Source organism: Podarcis pityusensis (assembly GCF_964106645.2).
Source record: "Podarcis pityusensis genome assembly, chromosome: 2".
Lineage (NCBI taxonomy): Eukaryota > Metazoa > Chordata > Lepidosauria > Squamata > Lacertidae > Podarcis > Podarcis pityusensis.
Genome location: NC_138029.1, coordinates 43,603,086 through 43,618,352, shown reverse-complemented (window position 1 = coordinate 43,618,352; position 15,267 = coordinate 43,603,086). Strand labels below are relative to the sequence as shown.

Below are 15,267 nucleotides of genomic sequence, written 5' to 3'. Positions count from 1 at the left end.
AAAAGTATCCGGCTGCCTGAAGTGCACACACTTTCAGCGACATCCAGCACCCTCCTAGACAAATCTCAGCGAATGAATGAGTAAGGAGCCTGTAACCAAGCAGTCACTGGGAACCTGCTCAGGTCTCATGCAGTATACAGAGAGAAGAGGCATTCCAAAGGATTACAGAAGTTATTACTTAATTGGAGCAGGGACAAGAAGAAAAAATGGTGTGTGTCAGCAGTTTCCCTCTGGAGACTGGCCATTTCTTAACCAGGATGCAACCAAAGTTCCCTCAAGCAAAAGCATCTGTTCCTAGTAAGTTACATTTTTGCTGATTATTCTCCAGCCACAAGGCTAGCCTCCCCCAGCTCTGTCCTCCATACTGCGGGGTCAGAAATAGACTACCACTAGTACCGGTTGGAACTAGCACGACTTTAGCAGATACAATTCAGACACCTTTGCTGCTGCTATTGATCCGGAAAGGCAATGACAGGATATACTGGGCTTTTAATTTTTAAACACAATGAAGGTTGGGATTTCAGAACGCAAACAGCCAGTCTCTACCAACCTTGTGTTGTGAGCTCCAAGACGAAGGCAGGCCTGCACCGCACAGAGACAGCAACATCCTCACCACCAAAATAAAGTGTCAACAAGAAGCCTTCCTACAAACACTGGCTCTGACTCCTTTTCTCCACCCCGCTCACAATTGTAGTCAGTTTCCTGAAAGCAGGGACTACAGAAACTCAAGCATGACCTAAGCTCATGTATTCTGTTACATAAACGCCTCATAACAAACACAATGCAAGAATTCTCTGTAAAGGGGTAAGCTCAGCTAGGCCCCTCTCTAAATCTCTTGAATGCACGCCCAGATGCCTCCTGCAAGCGTTCTTGGTTTTCTCAATTTCTCGCCTCCTCTCTTTGCAGGTCATCTAAGATCAGAATCAGTTTTAAATTTGCAAGAGAGTATCTGTACGGTGGGGGCAGGCAGGGGAGTTGCCTTTGATCTAGATTTATAGATTTAAAACTGCACCAGCACCATAGGCAATGTGACTGCAATGATTTGCATCTGCACCCGTGCAAAGGTCAATGTGCTAACTTATGTCATGCCAGCTCAAAATACCTGCCACCAACCGCTTCAGTAACAGTAATGGGAAGGCCACAACTGCTGCTAAGACTACAAGGAAATGAGATCCTAACATGCAAAAAAGGATACTTAAGTGAAGCTTAATCTGAGCACAAACACATCACATTCTCTCCAACCTAGCATCATAGGAATCTCCCTATGCCTCTTCAGCATTTGCTGAAAACCATATACCGTATTTTTTGCTCTATAAGACTCACTTTTTCCCTCCTAAAAAGTAAGGGGAAATGTGTGTGCGTCTTATGGAGCGAATGCAGGCTGCACAGCTGTCACAGAAGCCAGAACAGCAAGAGGGATTGCTGCTTTCACTGCGCAACAATCCCTCTTGCTGTTCTGGCTTCTGAGATTCAGAATATTTTTTTTCTTGTTTTCCTCCTCCAAAAACTAATTGCGTTTTGTGGTCTGGTGTGTCTTATAGAGTGAAAAATACGGTAGTGAAGAAGCCAGACACACATCTGTAGAGAAGGAACCCCACAACTTAGGCGCTGCCACAGTGAATGCCCTTTCCTGCCCCCACAAACCTCTGAGGGAGGTGGAACTATCAAGGTCACCTGGGAGGGTCTGTAGGGAAGAACACAGTCTTGCAGGTATTTGGGACCCAAGTTATTTAAGGTTTGAGAAACTACTATCCTGAGCACGTTGGGCCTGGAAATGAGCGGGAAGCCAATGCAACTGCTTTAGAACAGGGTTATATTTATTCTAAAGGCAAACCCAGCCAGCAATCTGGCCACTGCATTGTGGACCAGTTGAAGTTTCTGAGTTGTCTTCAAGGGCAGCCCACATAAAGCATATTACAGCAATCCAATCTGGAAATTACCAGAGCAAGGAGTATTATGGCCAAGAGATCTGTACAAAAGGGGGGAAGAGGAAGGGGTGGTTCAAACACACACCAACACAGCCTGCTGCTGCCCCTCAGTAAAAACTCAATGACAGACAGTGAGTACAAAAGGGATGCATATTTATACTTTGCTTCTGAGGCAAAACCTCAGTGACCACAATAGTTGGCTACTACACCATCCTCAAACTTGTCCTGATTGAAGGCAAGGCCTTATCTTGCCAGACACCCAGATAATTATCTAGCAGCAATTTCATTTCTGGTGCTCAACAATTTTCTTCCCAGAATTGGCATTATCTAACATCACAAGTAGATTGTGGGGGGGATGGAAAGGGAAGAAATTTCTCCTTGATTGTTATTTTTTAATTGTCCAACAGAGGAAAAAAATGAAATTTTGGGAAAGACTGAAAAACATTCCTTTTTTAGAATGAATGAAATGCTGTTAAGATTTTTATTTTTTTGTAAGATAACCTACAGCACTAGAGAATGATAATTATGACATACAGAACACTCAAACCCAAGATGCATTTTTCACCTGGCGAGTGCTGCCATCTTCAGGAGAGGAACACACAGGATCTTCATTACAGTGCTTGTGAATTGCTGCTTGCCTTCTTTTGGTGACCTTTAGTCTAATTTGGTGATGCGAGAAACAATATCCTGTTTCTGCTGTCCTTTTGACCTGGCTCTACCCTTGTGGCCAGACTTTCCATGTCTCCCCTCAAATATCTGTGAAAAGACATCCTGATGCAAGACTGTGAAAGGAGCAGCATGTTACCCTGTCATGTTGGAGGGTAAGAGAAAGAGTCAGAAGATGGGGCTGAAACTGCAGGAGTTCTGGCATGAGTGCCAAAGCATCAGAGGGGAAAGTGAAATTTTATCCAAGATCCAAAGAAGGAAATGAGCTACAATTGGGCATATTTGCAATTTTTGCACATACAAAATCAATACATTCACTTTTAAATTTTATAAATATGCAAAAAAAAATACACTCTAAATCTTCCTGGCTTAGGTCATAAATGATACACTTTACGTTCTTAAAGCAGTAAAATGAATTTAAGTTTGAAAAGGAAGAACTGTATTTCTTTTGCTTTTCTTAAAAAAATAAATATTTATTTTGTTTCCCTAGGGGGAAAAGATTGGGCCTTCAGAACTTCAACCTTTGTGGACATTAAAAATCTAATCACAAGCATCACTTGTCGCAACAACAGTGCTTCAATTCGAGGTCATGGAAATCAGAGGATTTTGTTCTTCGTTGTTTCATGGAGTGGAGCAGAGTTCGAAATGAGGGGAGCAGATTCTATCCTGCACTACCCACTATGCATATCTGAGATCCCCAGGCACTAAGGCACTGGCAGTTTTATAATATACCCCACCGGGCATTAACCAGCTGCCGATGCAGCAGTGCAATAAATAATTCATGCAGCTTGGCAAAGAGCCCACACAAAGCCACGAGCAACGGGCACAAAGATGTTAACTTTACTGCCAGGATTTCTGCACTCAGCATTTGGAAGCAGGGAGGGGGGGTGGAGAAGCAGCAGCAGGACGAGGCAATGCTCTTGCTGCAGTTAGGAAAGCCTTAGATTTCCAAGGCTATCAAGCAGCAATTCTAAATGCTGCAAGCTCCCTGCTCCTACACAAATAATCCTCGATTCTCTCAACACTCCAAACCCCAATGCAAGACAAATGCTGGGGTTAATTGTACTGATTGCTGGAATTTATTTATTTTTTAAAAAGTCAACCGCAGCAACGAAACAGGCACAGAGGGCCAAACAAGATGCGAGGATAAGTTTGTGGCTGTTGCCAACAAAATGGCAACTGCACATCGAATACATCTTAACTTGTGCCATGGTGTCACAATGTCCTGGATTTCTCTCCAGTGTCCGTCCCCCACCCCCATGGCAAGAAGCAGCTGATTAGGTGAATCTAGAATGTTATGAGGTGGAACAAAGTTACATTTCCACATATTACGGAAGGGAAGAGATTCATTGTGCCTGGCTGCCATTTTGGGCAGCAGCCTCACTTTCCCCCTATCATCCATCTTGTCCATAATTCTAGCTGTTGTATGACCTCATCTCCCCCAACTCTCATTGTCATGGTCACCATGGAACCTTTGAAAAGCATCCCTTGGAAGAGGCTCGGCAGCAGCGCCTAAAGCCTGTGGAGTGGGCATTTTCTATTATCTGCCACCCCCACCCCCACCCTTCACAATTCACCACTGCCTTAAAGAATACCCTTTTAAGTTTCTCATGTATTGATTATCACACTGACAGCCACTTTAGAGGCCTGTCGCCAGGCAGAAAAGGTGGGATGCAAATTTCAATGCAGTAAGCAAGCTGCAGACAAACTCTCCATGAGCCACAATCTACATGCTAGACATGCACACCAGGCATGAGCAAACCACCTGCCCGGGGGCCTAATCCAGTCTGGCAGGCCTCTGAATCCACCCCCTTCCAGCATTCCCAAGAATACACGCCCCCCCAACCAGTCCCATTCCACTTCCTCCACAATCATAGTGTGCTTGTTACTGCAGGGTAGAAAGTGATTTCTTTACCCACGGCCAGCTATATCGGGCTGACATCAAGTATGGAAGCTGACTGGGCTAAGGAAGCAATGACAGAAACACCATGTTTCACCAGTGTGATATAGCAGACATCGTGATATATCTCTGTGGCTAGCATGCTGCAACTGTGGAGAGTGGGATAGGATTGGGGGACACGCACACACTGATTCAACTGAGTGAATGAGGTGGGGGGAGAGAATATAAGTGGGAGATACACATGCATGTGTACGAGAAAGGGAAAATGAATAGTTTGTGTTGGCCCTGCTGACTTGCAGTGCTGGCCTCTCCTGAGAGCACCCTCCTTGAATCTTCCTGTGCAGCAGCTACAGTGTGAACTTTCCTGTGCTGCTGTCACATATGAAGTTAGGTACGAGAAAGGTGGGTGTAGCTTGTCAGAAATGGCTTGATGGGCCAACCTCCAAGATCTGGGAGGGGTGGTCTAATTATTTCCATGGACTGGAATTCCTCACCTCTGTTATAGACCATTAGCAGGAAAGGGTGCGCAGAGAGAAAATGGGACCATGGAGCCCCAACCCCCAATAATTTTTATTTTAATAGCTGGCCCCCACTTTCCTGGAAGAACAAAAAAAGCAAACAAGGAACAAGGCAGATTTCCAGTCCCTGTTTTCCCCTCTACACCAATCATTTATTTAGGCATTTGTAAGTTGTTTGCTCTCTGGCAAGGAGGCTTCTACTAGTCATTCTGACAGATCTTCCTTTCATTCTAGCTTTTGTACAATATGAAAAGCATCCCAGGAGAACCCTTGCTCAATTCATCCCCAACTGCAAAATGGATTAGAAGCAAAGACAAAATCCCTTCCCTCCTTCTGCTTGAATGATGAATTTGCATACTGCTTGTTTTGTTTTAATAAAAATTATTCTTTGGGACTTTGTTCTTGATATTTAATTTTTCGTTGTTGTTCCACTGATACTGTGCTCCTTTTCTTACAAGACCTGAACACCTAAGATAATCCCGTATATTAAAATTAATTATGCACTTAGGAATTCTGTGTAAATACTATATATCCATTGATTTTGAATTTTATAATTCATACTTCTCACATGATTCCCCTTGATAATATGGTCAAGCATATATGTGTGTGTGTGTGTGTGTGTGTGTGTGTGTGTGTCTCCAATCTCTCAGACTTGCCAGGAATTGTGTATCTAGTGTGTGTCTGAAGGAGGGATGGGATGGCAGCAAACAAGTCTCAAGTCACCACCTTGGTTTCCAGAATTCCAGGCTTATTAAGAGAATGCAAATGTATTCTACACAAGTACTTTTACTGCAACAAAGAATGGAAAAAACTGCCCTTCCTTCCTCCCAAATGTTGGAAAACAGGCAGGACAGGAGCTCCCCCACCTTCTTCATCTTGCTCTGACTTTCCCCAGGAGAATTCTGGCTTGCTTATGGAAAGTTACACTTTCAGCTGAACCAGATTTTCCATCAGAAAAGATTCAAGTGAAACTAAGGAGTACCCATTTCCCTAGATCCACCCCCCCCCCACCCAGTGCATCATCCAACATCAACAGTCCCTATTAGTATATGGCAGGGGTCCGCAACCCACGGCTCCGGAGCCACATGTGGCTCTTTTACACCTTTGCCGCGGCTCCGGGGCGGATACTAGCGAGGGGAGGAGGCGCATTGTGCGCCCCGACACTCCCCACTGTGGCGGGCGCTGTACTGGCTGTGACGTCGCATGGGGGCGGTGCGTGCGTTAGTCACGCACCATCCCGACGTCACCTTCCCGCCTGCCCGCTACATTGTAAGGGGCATGTACGCTGGTCACTGCATTGAAACGGTTAAATCTGTTATGATTAAATGGGCACAAGATTTTGGACATAATATTATGTTTGCTGACTGGGAACAGTTATGGACCACAGGTATGAAATTTACGGCCTGTAATGCCTTAAGAGAAAATATAATGAAAATGATTTACAGGTGGTACTTAACCCCAGTCAAGCTAGCAAAAATCTATCATTTGCCAGATAGTAAATGTTGGAAATGTAAAGAGACGGAGGGTACATTTTTTCACCTTTGGAGGACATGCCCAAGGATTAAGGCTTTCTGGGAAATGATATATAATGAACTGAAAAAGGTATTTAAGTATACCTTTCTGAAGAAACCAGAGGCCTTTCTTCTGGGCATGGTCGGCCAATTGGTGCGAAGGGAGGATAGAACTTTCTTTATGTATGCTACAACAGCAGCAAGAATACTCATCGGGAAGTACTGGAAGACACAAGAATTGCCCACCCGAGAAGAATGGCAGATGAAAGTGATGGACTATATGGAACTGGCTGAGATGACCGGCAGAATTCGAGACCAGGGAGAAGGGTTGATGGAAGAAGATTGGAAAAAATTCAAAATATATCTTCAAAAGTATTGCAATATAAAAGAATGTTAGAAGGAGGTTGGAAAAAGAATATTAGGTCGTTCTGGTAGATATGATATAATGGACTAAGCAAAAATGAGTTGATGAATTTGATGAAATAGAGGAGGTTTAATTATATTACTTCAATTTTAAAATACGTAAATGAAAATAAGATTAGAGGGATTTGCTGGAAATACGATTTGAACAAGAATACAAAATTGGGAGGTGAGAGGAGGTCAATGGAAATAAGTAAAGGGAAAAGGATATGTAAAGGTTTAACCTGTTTTTGTTTTACTTTTAACTTAATACATTTTTATATTTTTTGTTAAGTTTTCTTTTTTATTCTATCTCATTGTTCTTTTTACTTGTTTATTTTTTGCTCTGTTATGGTCAAAGTTTTCTTTGTACTCTGTATGGTTTTTCTTTTTTCTGTGATTTTAAATTTGGAATAAATATTATTTTTTAAAAAAAGAAAGAAAGGGGGCATGTACGCTGGTCACTGTTTTGAAGGGGAGTGAAGAACACACACACAAAAAAAGGTAACTTGTTAATTCAATGTTTATTTCTATGAGGAGGAGTAATTCTGAGGGGTCAAACAAAGAAATAATAAAAAAAAGTGACAAAAAAGTTATTTTTATAATGACGAGTTTTGCGGCTCCCAGTTTTTTTTCTTCGGAAACGGGTCCAAGTGGCTCTTTTTGTCTTAAAGGTTGCAGACCCCTGGTATATGGGCTGCCGTATATGGGCTGCACATTGACAGGCACTATTCAGAGGCAGAAAGGATCCTTCTATTTCTAGAGAGACTCCTGATAAATATTGCTTTTTTCTTGCCTGGAAAGTCCAAGGTGCTCTCATGCACTTTGGGGTCAAGGAGGAGCTGCCGGGGGAATATTATCCCTGCAGTCCAGTTCCTTGCCACCGTGGTATTTGGCAGGGCTTGTTTGCGTTCTTTTTAAAGAATGCAGCAATCCAGCAAAGAGGGCTTCACTGCTTATCTGTGCTTACATGGGATCTGGTCTAGCAACTGCTTGACATATTATGACCGAATAAGACATTAGCGCACTTTTCCCTCTCTAGCAGAGAGTGCTGTTTCAGACATCTTTGTACCTAGCCTACCTTTGCAGATACTGTCAGAGCATCATAAAATCTGTTTATGAGACCCTCGAAGATGTGCCGCAAGGCAGTACAATAAAGGCAGCCTTTGCAGCCTTTATTCTCTTGGCTACTGAAGGGTAGGCTGCTTTTGCCTCCATATTTGGCCCCTCTTTTCCCCAGCAAAGGATTGCAATCTTGTAGAGAACAGGTAACTGAGCACTCCGAAGCTACTATGAGGAGGAGACAGATTTCAGGGATCCGCGTCAGCTTGGCACATTTGCTATGTGTGGCTGTCTGCTGGTGTCAGCCTCTGCAAATCTAGGCCAATTCCCATGTTAGCCATTCTCAGGGCCAAAGAAGCACAAGAGATCTCTCTGTTTGACCCAGCTGGCTTTGTCCTTCCCATAGAAGCTTCCTGTCCGCTTACCCTCTGTGTGCTATCCAGGACATCAAACTATTGCACACAGAGGTCACAAGGAGGCCAAACTAGGTTGTGTTGAAGAGATACAGAACTGCAGATGAAGGCCCAAACCACCCTGAACAGAGGACAAGCAGCTAAGAGCGAATCCTGCACTACAAACATAGTGGGGACTTGGAGAAAAGTTGATGGCAGCCAAGCGACCTAAGATCCTGCCAGCAAGCTCTACATACAAGGGTCACTACAGTTCAGAAGAGATTATAATAAATGTTCCCGGGGGGGGGGTGGAGGGGGGAGGGAGACATTCTTGCTATTAGTATCCATAAGCTGAAAGTACAGGAGAAAGCGCTTCTTCGCTTGCAAAAGGGGTGGAGGAGACTCTAAGCATTGCCAAATGGAATTCGGCTACAACCTGCAGCAGTTGTGGAGAGGAAATGTAAGGAGCATTATTTGCTGAGCAGCTCCATCTCTAAAAGCCACAGATTAATGAAGCAGGCTGTACTTTCTCCCACCCCTCTCCCCAACTCTGTCCTGGACGTGGGCCAAATCGGAGAAAGTGACTCAGATGCTGGGAACCAAGGGAAATTGTTGCCTTTTGTCCAGCACAGCCTTCAGGAAGATTTGCACTGCAAATTGGAGGAGAGCTAGCTGCGCAGCTGATTCATCTCTCAACAGGAACCCGGGGTAAGGAACCAGCCACTAAACTTGCACGTTAAGGACTATGTCCACGTTATTTTATGGGAGCCACTCGAACCCACCCTTCCTGGTAGCACCAGGATGCATTTAGTGGAGTTAGAATTGCATCTGCCCTTGTCTGCCATGGGCACCAGTGTATTTAGAATAAGAGAATGTTCACCTAGGTCCTAGGGCAAAAGCACACTGGCTGGGAAGAAAGTGGCAGTGTACCTTGTCAGCTCACAGCCTAGACTTTAGGCCAGCAATGGGGGAAACTCCAGTCTACGGACCCAACTATGCCTGTGAGGCTGCTTTCTTCAGATCACACCCACCTGCCCTACATATGTGATGTGAGGTAGGCAAAGACGTGGCTGCAATCAAGAACTCAAAATGTGCTCCTAGTTGTACCTTGGCGATCAGGTGTCACTACTGCAGCCAACAGGGCTTACTCTCAGCTCTGATCAGAGGTGCGCCCCTTTGAATTGATCACCTGATGCCATAAAGACAGAACTTGCCTCCTGGTAAAGGTAAAGCTTAAGCTCTGAAATGCAGGCTTTTTGGTTGCCTCCAGCAGCCATTCTGATAAAGCCAAAGTCCTTATCTCCTCTAGGTCCCCCCCCCCCCGCAAGTGGCCATGATCAAAGACAGCAACACTTCCCTCCCCTTCTCCTGCACCTGATTTCCCCTCCCTGTGAAACATGCTGAGTGGTTCCAGTTGCTTGTGGGACAAGTGCTCTCACCACCCAGAGACATGAGCATTTGTCTGTTTGCTAACCACATGACTCAAAAGAATAGGCAAACAAGGTTATGGAATTCAAGGCTCTTGGCTATCTCTGCAAGGGAGCTCATACAGGCCTGCAAAGCATCCCACAATGAAATGCGCAGCAGTCTTTGGTGCTGGCACCCCAGACATTTCCACCAAAGATCTCTGTAATCAGCAACATCTCAGCAAAGGAAAATCAGTGATGGGGCTTAAACTCAAAAAGATGCTGCTGCTCTTGGGAAGAAAAGGATTTGAGTTTTCTGTATCCAGGTGAGGCAGCCCTCACTGGGCCCTAATTACGGACAGCAAGGAGGGAGAGAATTAGAAAGCACCTCCTGACCACTGTAAAGGCAAAGCTCACCTTCTTCAAACAAGATTATACTCTTCTGAACCCTGTGTAGGGACAACTGACAACAGGGAATCCTTTCTGGAGCTCAAAGGGCAGGAAGTGGCAAAAGCCCTAAACAAAGGCAGTGTGTTAATCTCCTTCCAACAGAAAAACAGTCACTGTCTCCTACGGCTGACCCGTATTCCACAATGTGGTGAAAGATTAACATTTTCATGCGTGCGCTAATACAGAGACACTGCAGAAGAAAAGGAATGCATTAGCAACAGAACGAAAAATTCCAGCCACCGAAGCAACAGAAAATGAAGCAGCCATCAATCTGGACCATGATGGGCAACAACAGAAGCAGTAAGGAGCATCTGCCTGGTGCTACAGGAGCCAATTTTACTATCCATGTTACACTGGAAAGCTGTGGCAATTAGGATAGGTCCTGTTCATAAACAAAAATCGGGTATTTAATGATTTTAAATTATAGCCTGCAAGTCACCGGGGCCATATGTTTGTGGAAAGTTTCAGAAATTAACAGGAAGAATTGCTATTGGAGTAGTGCTAGCTGGAAAGCTGAAAGCTTTTAGCTTTTTACTTGTTAAGGATATGGTATTCCTTACATGTGGAGGGAAAGCAGTTTGGATCCAGCTTGTCACAGCAGCAAAGTGAATTCCCCTCTGACCAAAAGAAACTGTGACTACCAGCCAATGGAAAAGAACTCTCTCCTCTACTCTGGAGTCAGCCAAAGTGGAGTTACTCCCTAACCAAAGCTCGGGTCTCAGTAAAATCACAGTACCCTAGCAGTACCCTGTTCTTGATGAAGAACAAATTAAAGCAGACATAAAGGAATCATGCCTCTGGGGACAGGTTAAAAGATGAGAGAACTAACCTCAACGCTAACCCTGGTTAAATTCACAGTCATTTTACATATGCTTGTATTCAGATCATCCAACATCAGCCAGGGGGTTATTAGCAAAATCAAGCTTAGTATTTATTATTTCCTCAGCTGCCTCATGCAAATTGTTGTATTTGGTTCAATAGGACAGTCCCCCTTCTCAAACTGGGAGGTTTATGCATTTCCTAGACTGACATAAGGAATGCCTTTCAATGTATACCTCTCAAAATAAGTCTTCAACAGGGTCTACAAATGTTAGCAGGTCTTGCAAGCAAGCCACCATTAATGGTCATCACACAAGCTGCCCTTTTTTCATTGCCCCTTCCCTGAGTTCCTTGGTATCACAGAAGGTCATAAAGTCCAACTTCATGCTGTGCTTCTGAGGTATTCTGAGAACTCCTGAAGGACAATATGGAAGTCAGAGATTAGGGAAGGAATTACTGCTTGGGGGAAAGTGAATGAATTTGTGAGCCCTTCTTCCAAGTATAGAATATAATGATCTCCTAAATCAGATGGTGAAATGTAGCATGCATGGATTAGCTTTCGAAATAATTCCTAATAATCCTGATACCCAGAGTTGGAAACTCATGTGTTCTGGCACAATTTAGGGCTCTTGCTTAACTACAGATCATACCACATCATAGAAACACAGAGTATATCAAAGGTGTGCCTCACACAAGTTTCTCCACTGGCCTGCATTTCTTCAACATTATAGACGGGCTGGCGATATTGAATCTCTTCAGGTGGGGAGCCCAAAACTGCCTCCTATTCCTCTTATCCAGCACACAACTGAATAAATCCAAATCCAGGGATTGAAGAATGTAATTACCTTATTTTTTCCATGTATAAGATGCCCCCATGTATAAGATGCCCCCTACTTTTGGGGACCCCAAATTTAGAAAATGGGCATATGCGCCAGCCGTGTATAAGGCACCCCCAGATTTAAAACCTTATTTTAAAGTAAAAAAAAACCCTAGTCTTATACATGGAAAAGTACTGTACTTTGATCAGAACCTCATCCATGAAATGTTGGGCAGGAAAAACTGCTCATGCTCACTGGGTTCTCAAAGTGCAAAGCACTTCAAAAGTGCACAGGCATAAAGACAACACTCAGCCTGACCACAGAGATCCTCAGGTAGAAGATATTCAGAACAACAAGGAATTGTCAGCCAGTATGAGACCAGCGTTATTGGAAGGGCTAGACACTCAAGAGAGAACCACCTGTCCACAAAACAGCAATCGCCTTGGAAAGTTTTAGCCTGGTTTTGCTACTGGGCCACCAAAATGGTTCCCTAAGAATAAAGGCAACCCTAGCAACAAGAAGTACTTTGTATTCAAGGAAGAGTCTCATCCCTTCCTACACACACACACACACACACACACACACACACCCCAAGACCCCAGCTACTTCTCTCTCCGCCTTATTGCAGGAAGCATTACAAAGCTTTGAGCATACTGTACACCATGTACACAGCTCTCTGCATACGCAGGCAAGGTTCTGCACTAAGCATGCATATTCAAAACATGCATACAGGCAAGGCCCTTTGTGGGCACATATGCTCCCTATTCTCCCTCTCTCTGAATTGCTTAAGCTCCCAGCATCAGTTTTTTCACAGCCCTGGTGTAGCATTACAAGATACCAGGTTTCTGGTTTCAGTTCCAATTAATGGAAGAGACTGAATCAGGTGCAAAGGGCTTAGTTACCCTGCTGGCAGTTTTTAAACTGCCCCAGACCCTTGAATTTCAAGCCAACATAGCAGGCTCAATCCTGCATTCATTCACTGCCTGTCCTCCCCCACTCCACCTGAACCTTCCTTTTAACAATTGCTCCCCCAAACAGCTCTTCAGACTCCCTCAAACTTACAAAAAAAATAACTGGGAGATCTGGTGGCAGAGGTTTTAAGGGTCATACAGGAAAGGTTCTGCTAGTTCACATGATCTTCCTTCTCTTTTTGTGTACAAGGATTTGGTATGTTTTCTAATGTGAAAACAAATACGTGGGTGAACCTTTGTTAACAAGCAGGTTCTGGGAATGTGGCATGCACATGGAGACATGACACGGTCACACTTAAGTGATCTGTTTTTCCATTTTAGGAAAAATACTGACAACCTCATACACTGACACAGGTGGGAGTATGCAAAATATGTGACATGGGAATTTATTATTGGTGACTGAAAAAAGTTATTAACACTATGCAGATTTGCCCACACCAACATAAATTTTATACTTGTTCTATTTTCTCCTTTGTTAGACACTGAGGAAGTAGTAGCTTGGGGATCCTTGGACCTGAGGAGGAGCAACAGATAAACAAAAGGAAAGATGAACAGGGTGCTACACAGATGTATCAGTAGCGGTGCTGAAATCCCACTCCCCCCAAAAATTCAAGCCACTAGACTCCTAACCAAAGTCTAGTCCTCAAAGCTTTTAAGTGAAGACAGACCATCACTTGACATTTCTTCAGAAGTAGAATGGCAAATAACTATTTTGTTTCCATGAACATTGGCCTTCTGTATTATAGGCCATTATCTCATGCAGATTCCAAGATCCCTCTGTACATAAGCAATGCTAAGCCTGACAATGTGCAGAGGACCTGAAATTCAGGTCCAATCAATTTCTCTATAAAGATGAAAAGAAACTAAGAAATAGTTCCACAAGATAAAAGGTCTAAACGCAGCTAAACAAGAACCAAAAGCTGCTTCTTTAAGAAGTGAAATTTCTTGATGGAAATCAGAGCCCACTGCTTAACAAGGAAGGTGACTAATAAGGTCACTTCCTGACTGATTAAAGTTGTCTTGAGACATGTCACCTGGCCTGCTTACTGGTTAAAAACAACCACATTCTTCTCTGTCCTGGGCAGCTTTCAGATGTTGTGCAGCACAATCCTATGCATATTTACTTGGAAACAAATCCTACCATCTTCAACGACATTGTCTTCAATGGTGCTCACTCCCCAGAACACTAGATCCCCAACCTTTTCCCCATGGCCTGCCTAAAAAGTGCTGGTGGTTTTGAAAGCTAATTAATTATTTTTCTGCCCATTGTAGAAACTGTAATGTGCTGCGCTAGGTGCTATATGATATTTTACAATTTGCATTATATGGAATGAAACTACAATACAGGGACATACTCTTTAGTCCCACATTCCAGGGGGAAAAAATTCCTGAAGGGATCTGGTAAAGGAATAGCAAAGCCAAGTTTATCCTGAACGGCCTGCTTCAGATCAAGAACCGCCTGAACGAAAAGACTGAAAATATTCTCATGTGGGACTTGCGAAAAGTTTCATGCAAGTACACAGTAGGAACTGTCGGGACTCACAGCTTCTTAGCATAAGTGCAACTCAGTTGGTCCTTACCAGGAACTCTACCCACACCCTGTGGATGCTGCCATAGAGATGTATAACCTTCAATGAGTCCCTTAAATGCATGGTTTCCTTTACGCTGTACACTTTAGAGGAGCACTTCCAAGCTTTCGTTATTTGCATACATTACGTTCAGACTCTTCTGCCCTTGCTTTGAAAAAGAAAATAATCCAGGTTAGTTTTAAAGATCCAGGAGTTAAGTTATGCCTCTGACCAAGGCCTAAATGAAGGACAGGTGGAATTACATGCCTCTTTCCCCCCACTCCACCCCACCATTTCTTATTTGTTTTAAATCTCAGGAATGGTGCATCTGAGTTTCTTTTTAATATCCCCTTCCCAGCTGCTTTCACATCTATGCAGGGAGGGGGGCACTCTTCGTGAAAGACAAACAAATGTTGGGAGGAGGCAGATGCATGTCACTGCCAAATAAAGTTTGGGCCTGAGATAAAAGGGACATTGTATACTGCACAGCCATGCAGTATTTTAACAGACTCAGAAGGGACCTGAATATTTTGTTTTTCCTCTTCAGGCAGGTAGTAGATGATCTATTGCTGCTGACAATTCAGTTTTTCACTGGTCTGCCTCAACAGTACATACATGTACTGATGTGAGGTGAGAATATTCTCTGCTAGAAAATTCTCCAGAGAATATTCTCCACAAACCATAAATTCTGTGTCGTCTACACAACTGCTTTAAATGTACAACACCTCATTAATCAAGAATATTCTTGAGAATATTCTCCAAAAGATTATTCTCAAGAATTTAACATCACTACATGCATGCTTTTCATTCAGCCACCTTTTAAAACTACTTAAAGAGTAGCAAATTTGAGAAAAGTACA

General features: G+C 43.6%; 1 protein-coding gene across 3 annotated transcripts in view; it reads right to left on the bottom strand.

Moving 5' to 3' along the window:
* PKN1 (protein kinase N1) overlaps window positions 1-15,267 on the bottom strand; it is a 60,891-nt gene that overhangs the window by 35,548 nt on the left and 10,076 nt on the right. For 2 of the 3 annotated variants that reach the window (XM_080996014.1, XM_080996015.1), the window contains exon 1: window positions 551-622. The exons of the other annotated variant lie outside the window; for it this stretch is intronic. In XM_080996014.1, coding sequence (XP_080852140.1) covers window positions 551-607 — 57 coding nt within the window. In that variant the 5' untranslated portion in view covers window positions 608-622. Of the gene's footprint in view, window positions 1-550; window positions 623-15,267 lie in introns of those variants that run through there. 3 annotated transcript variants of the gene reach the window in all.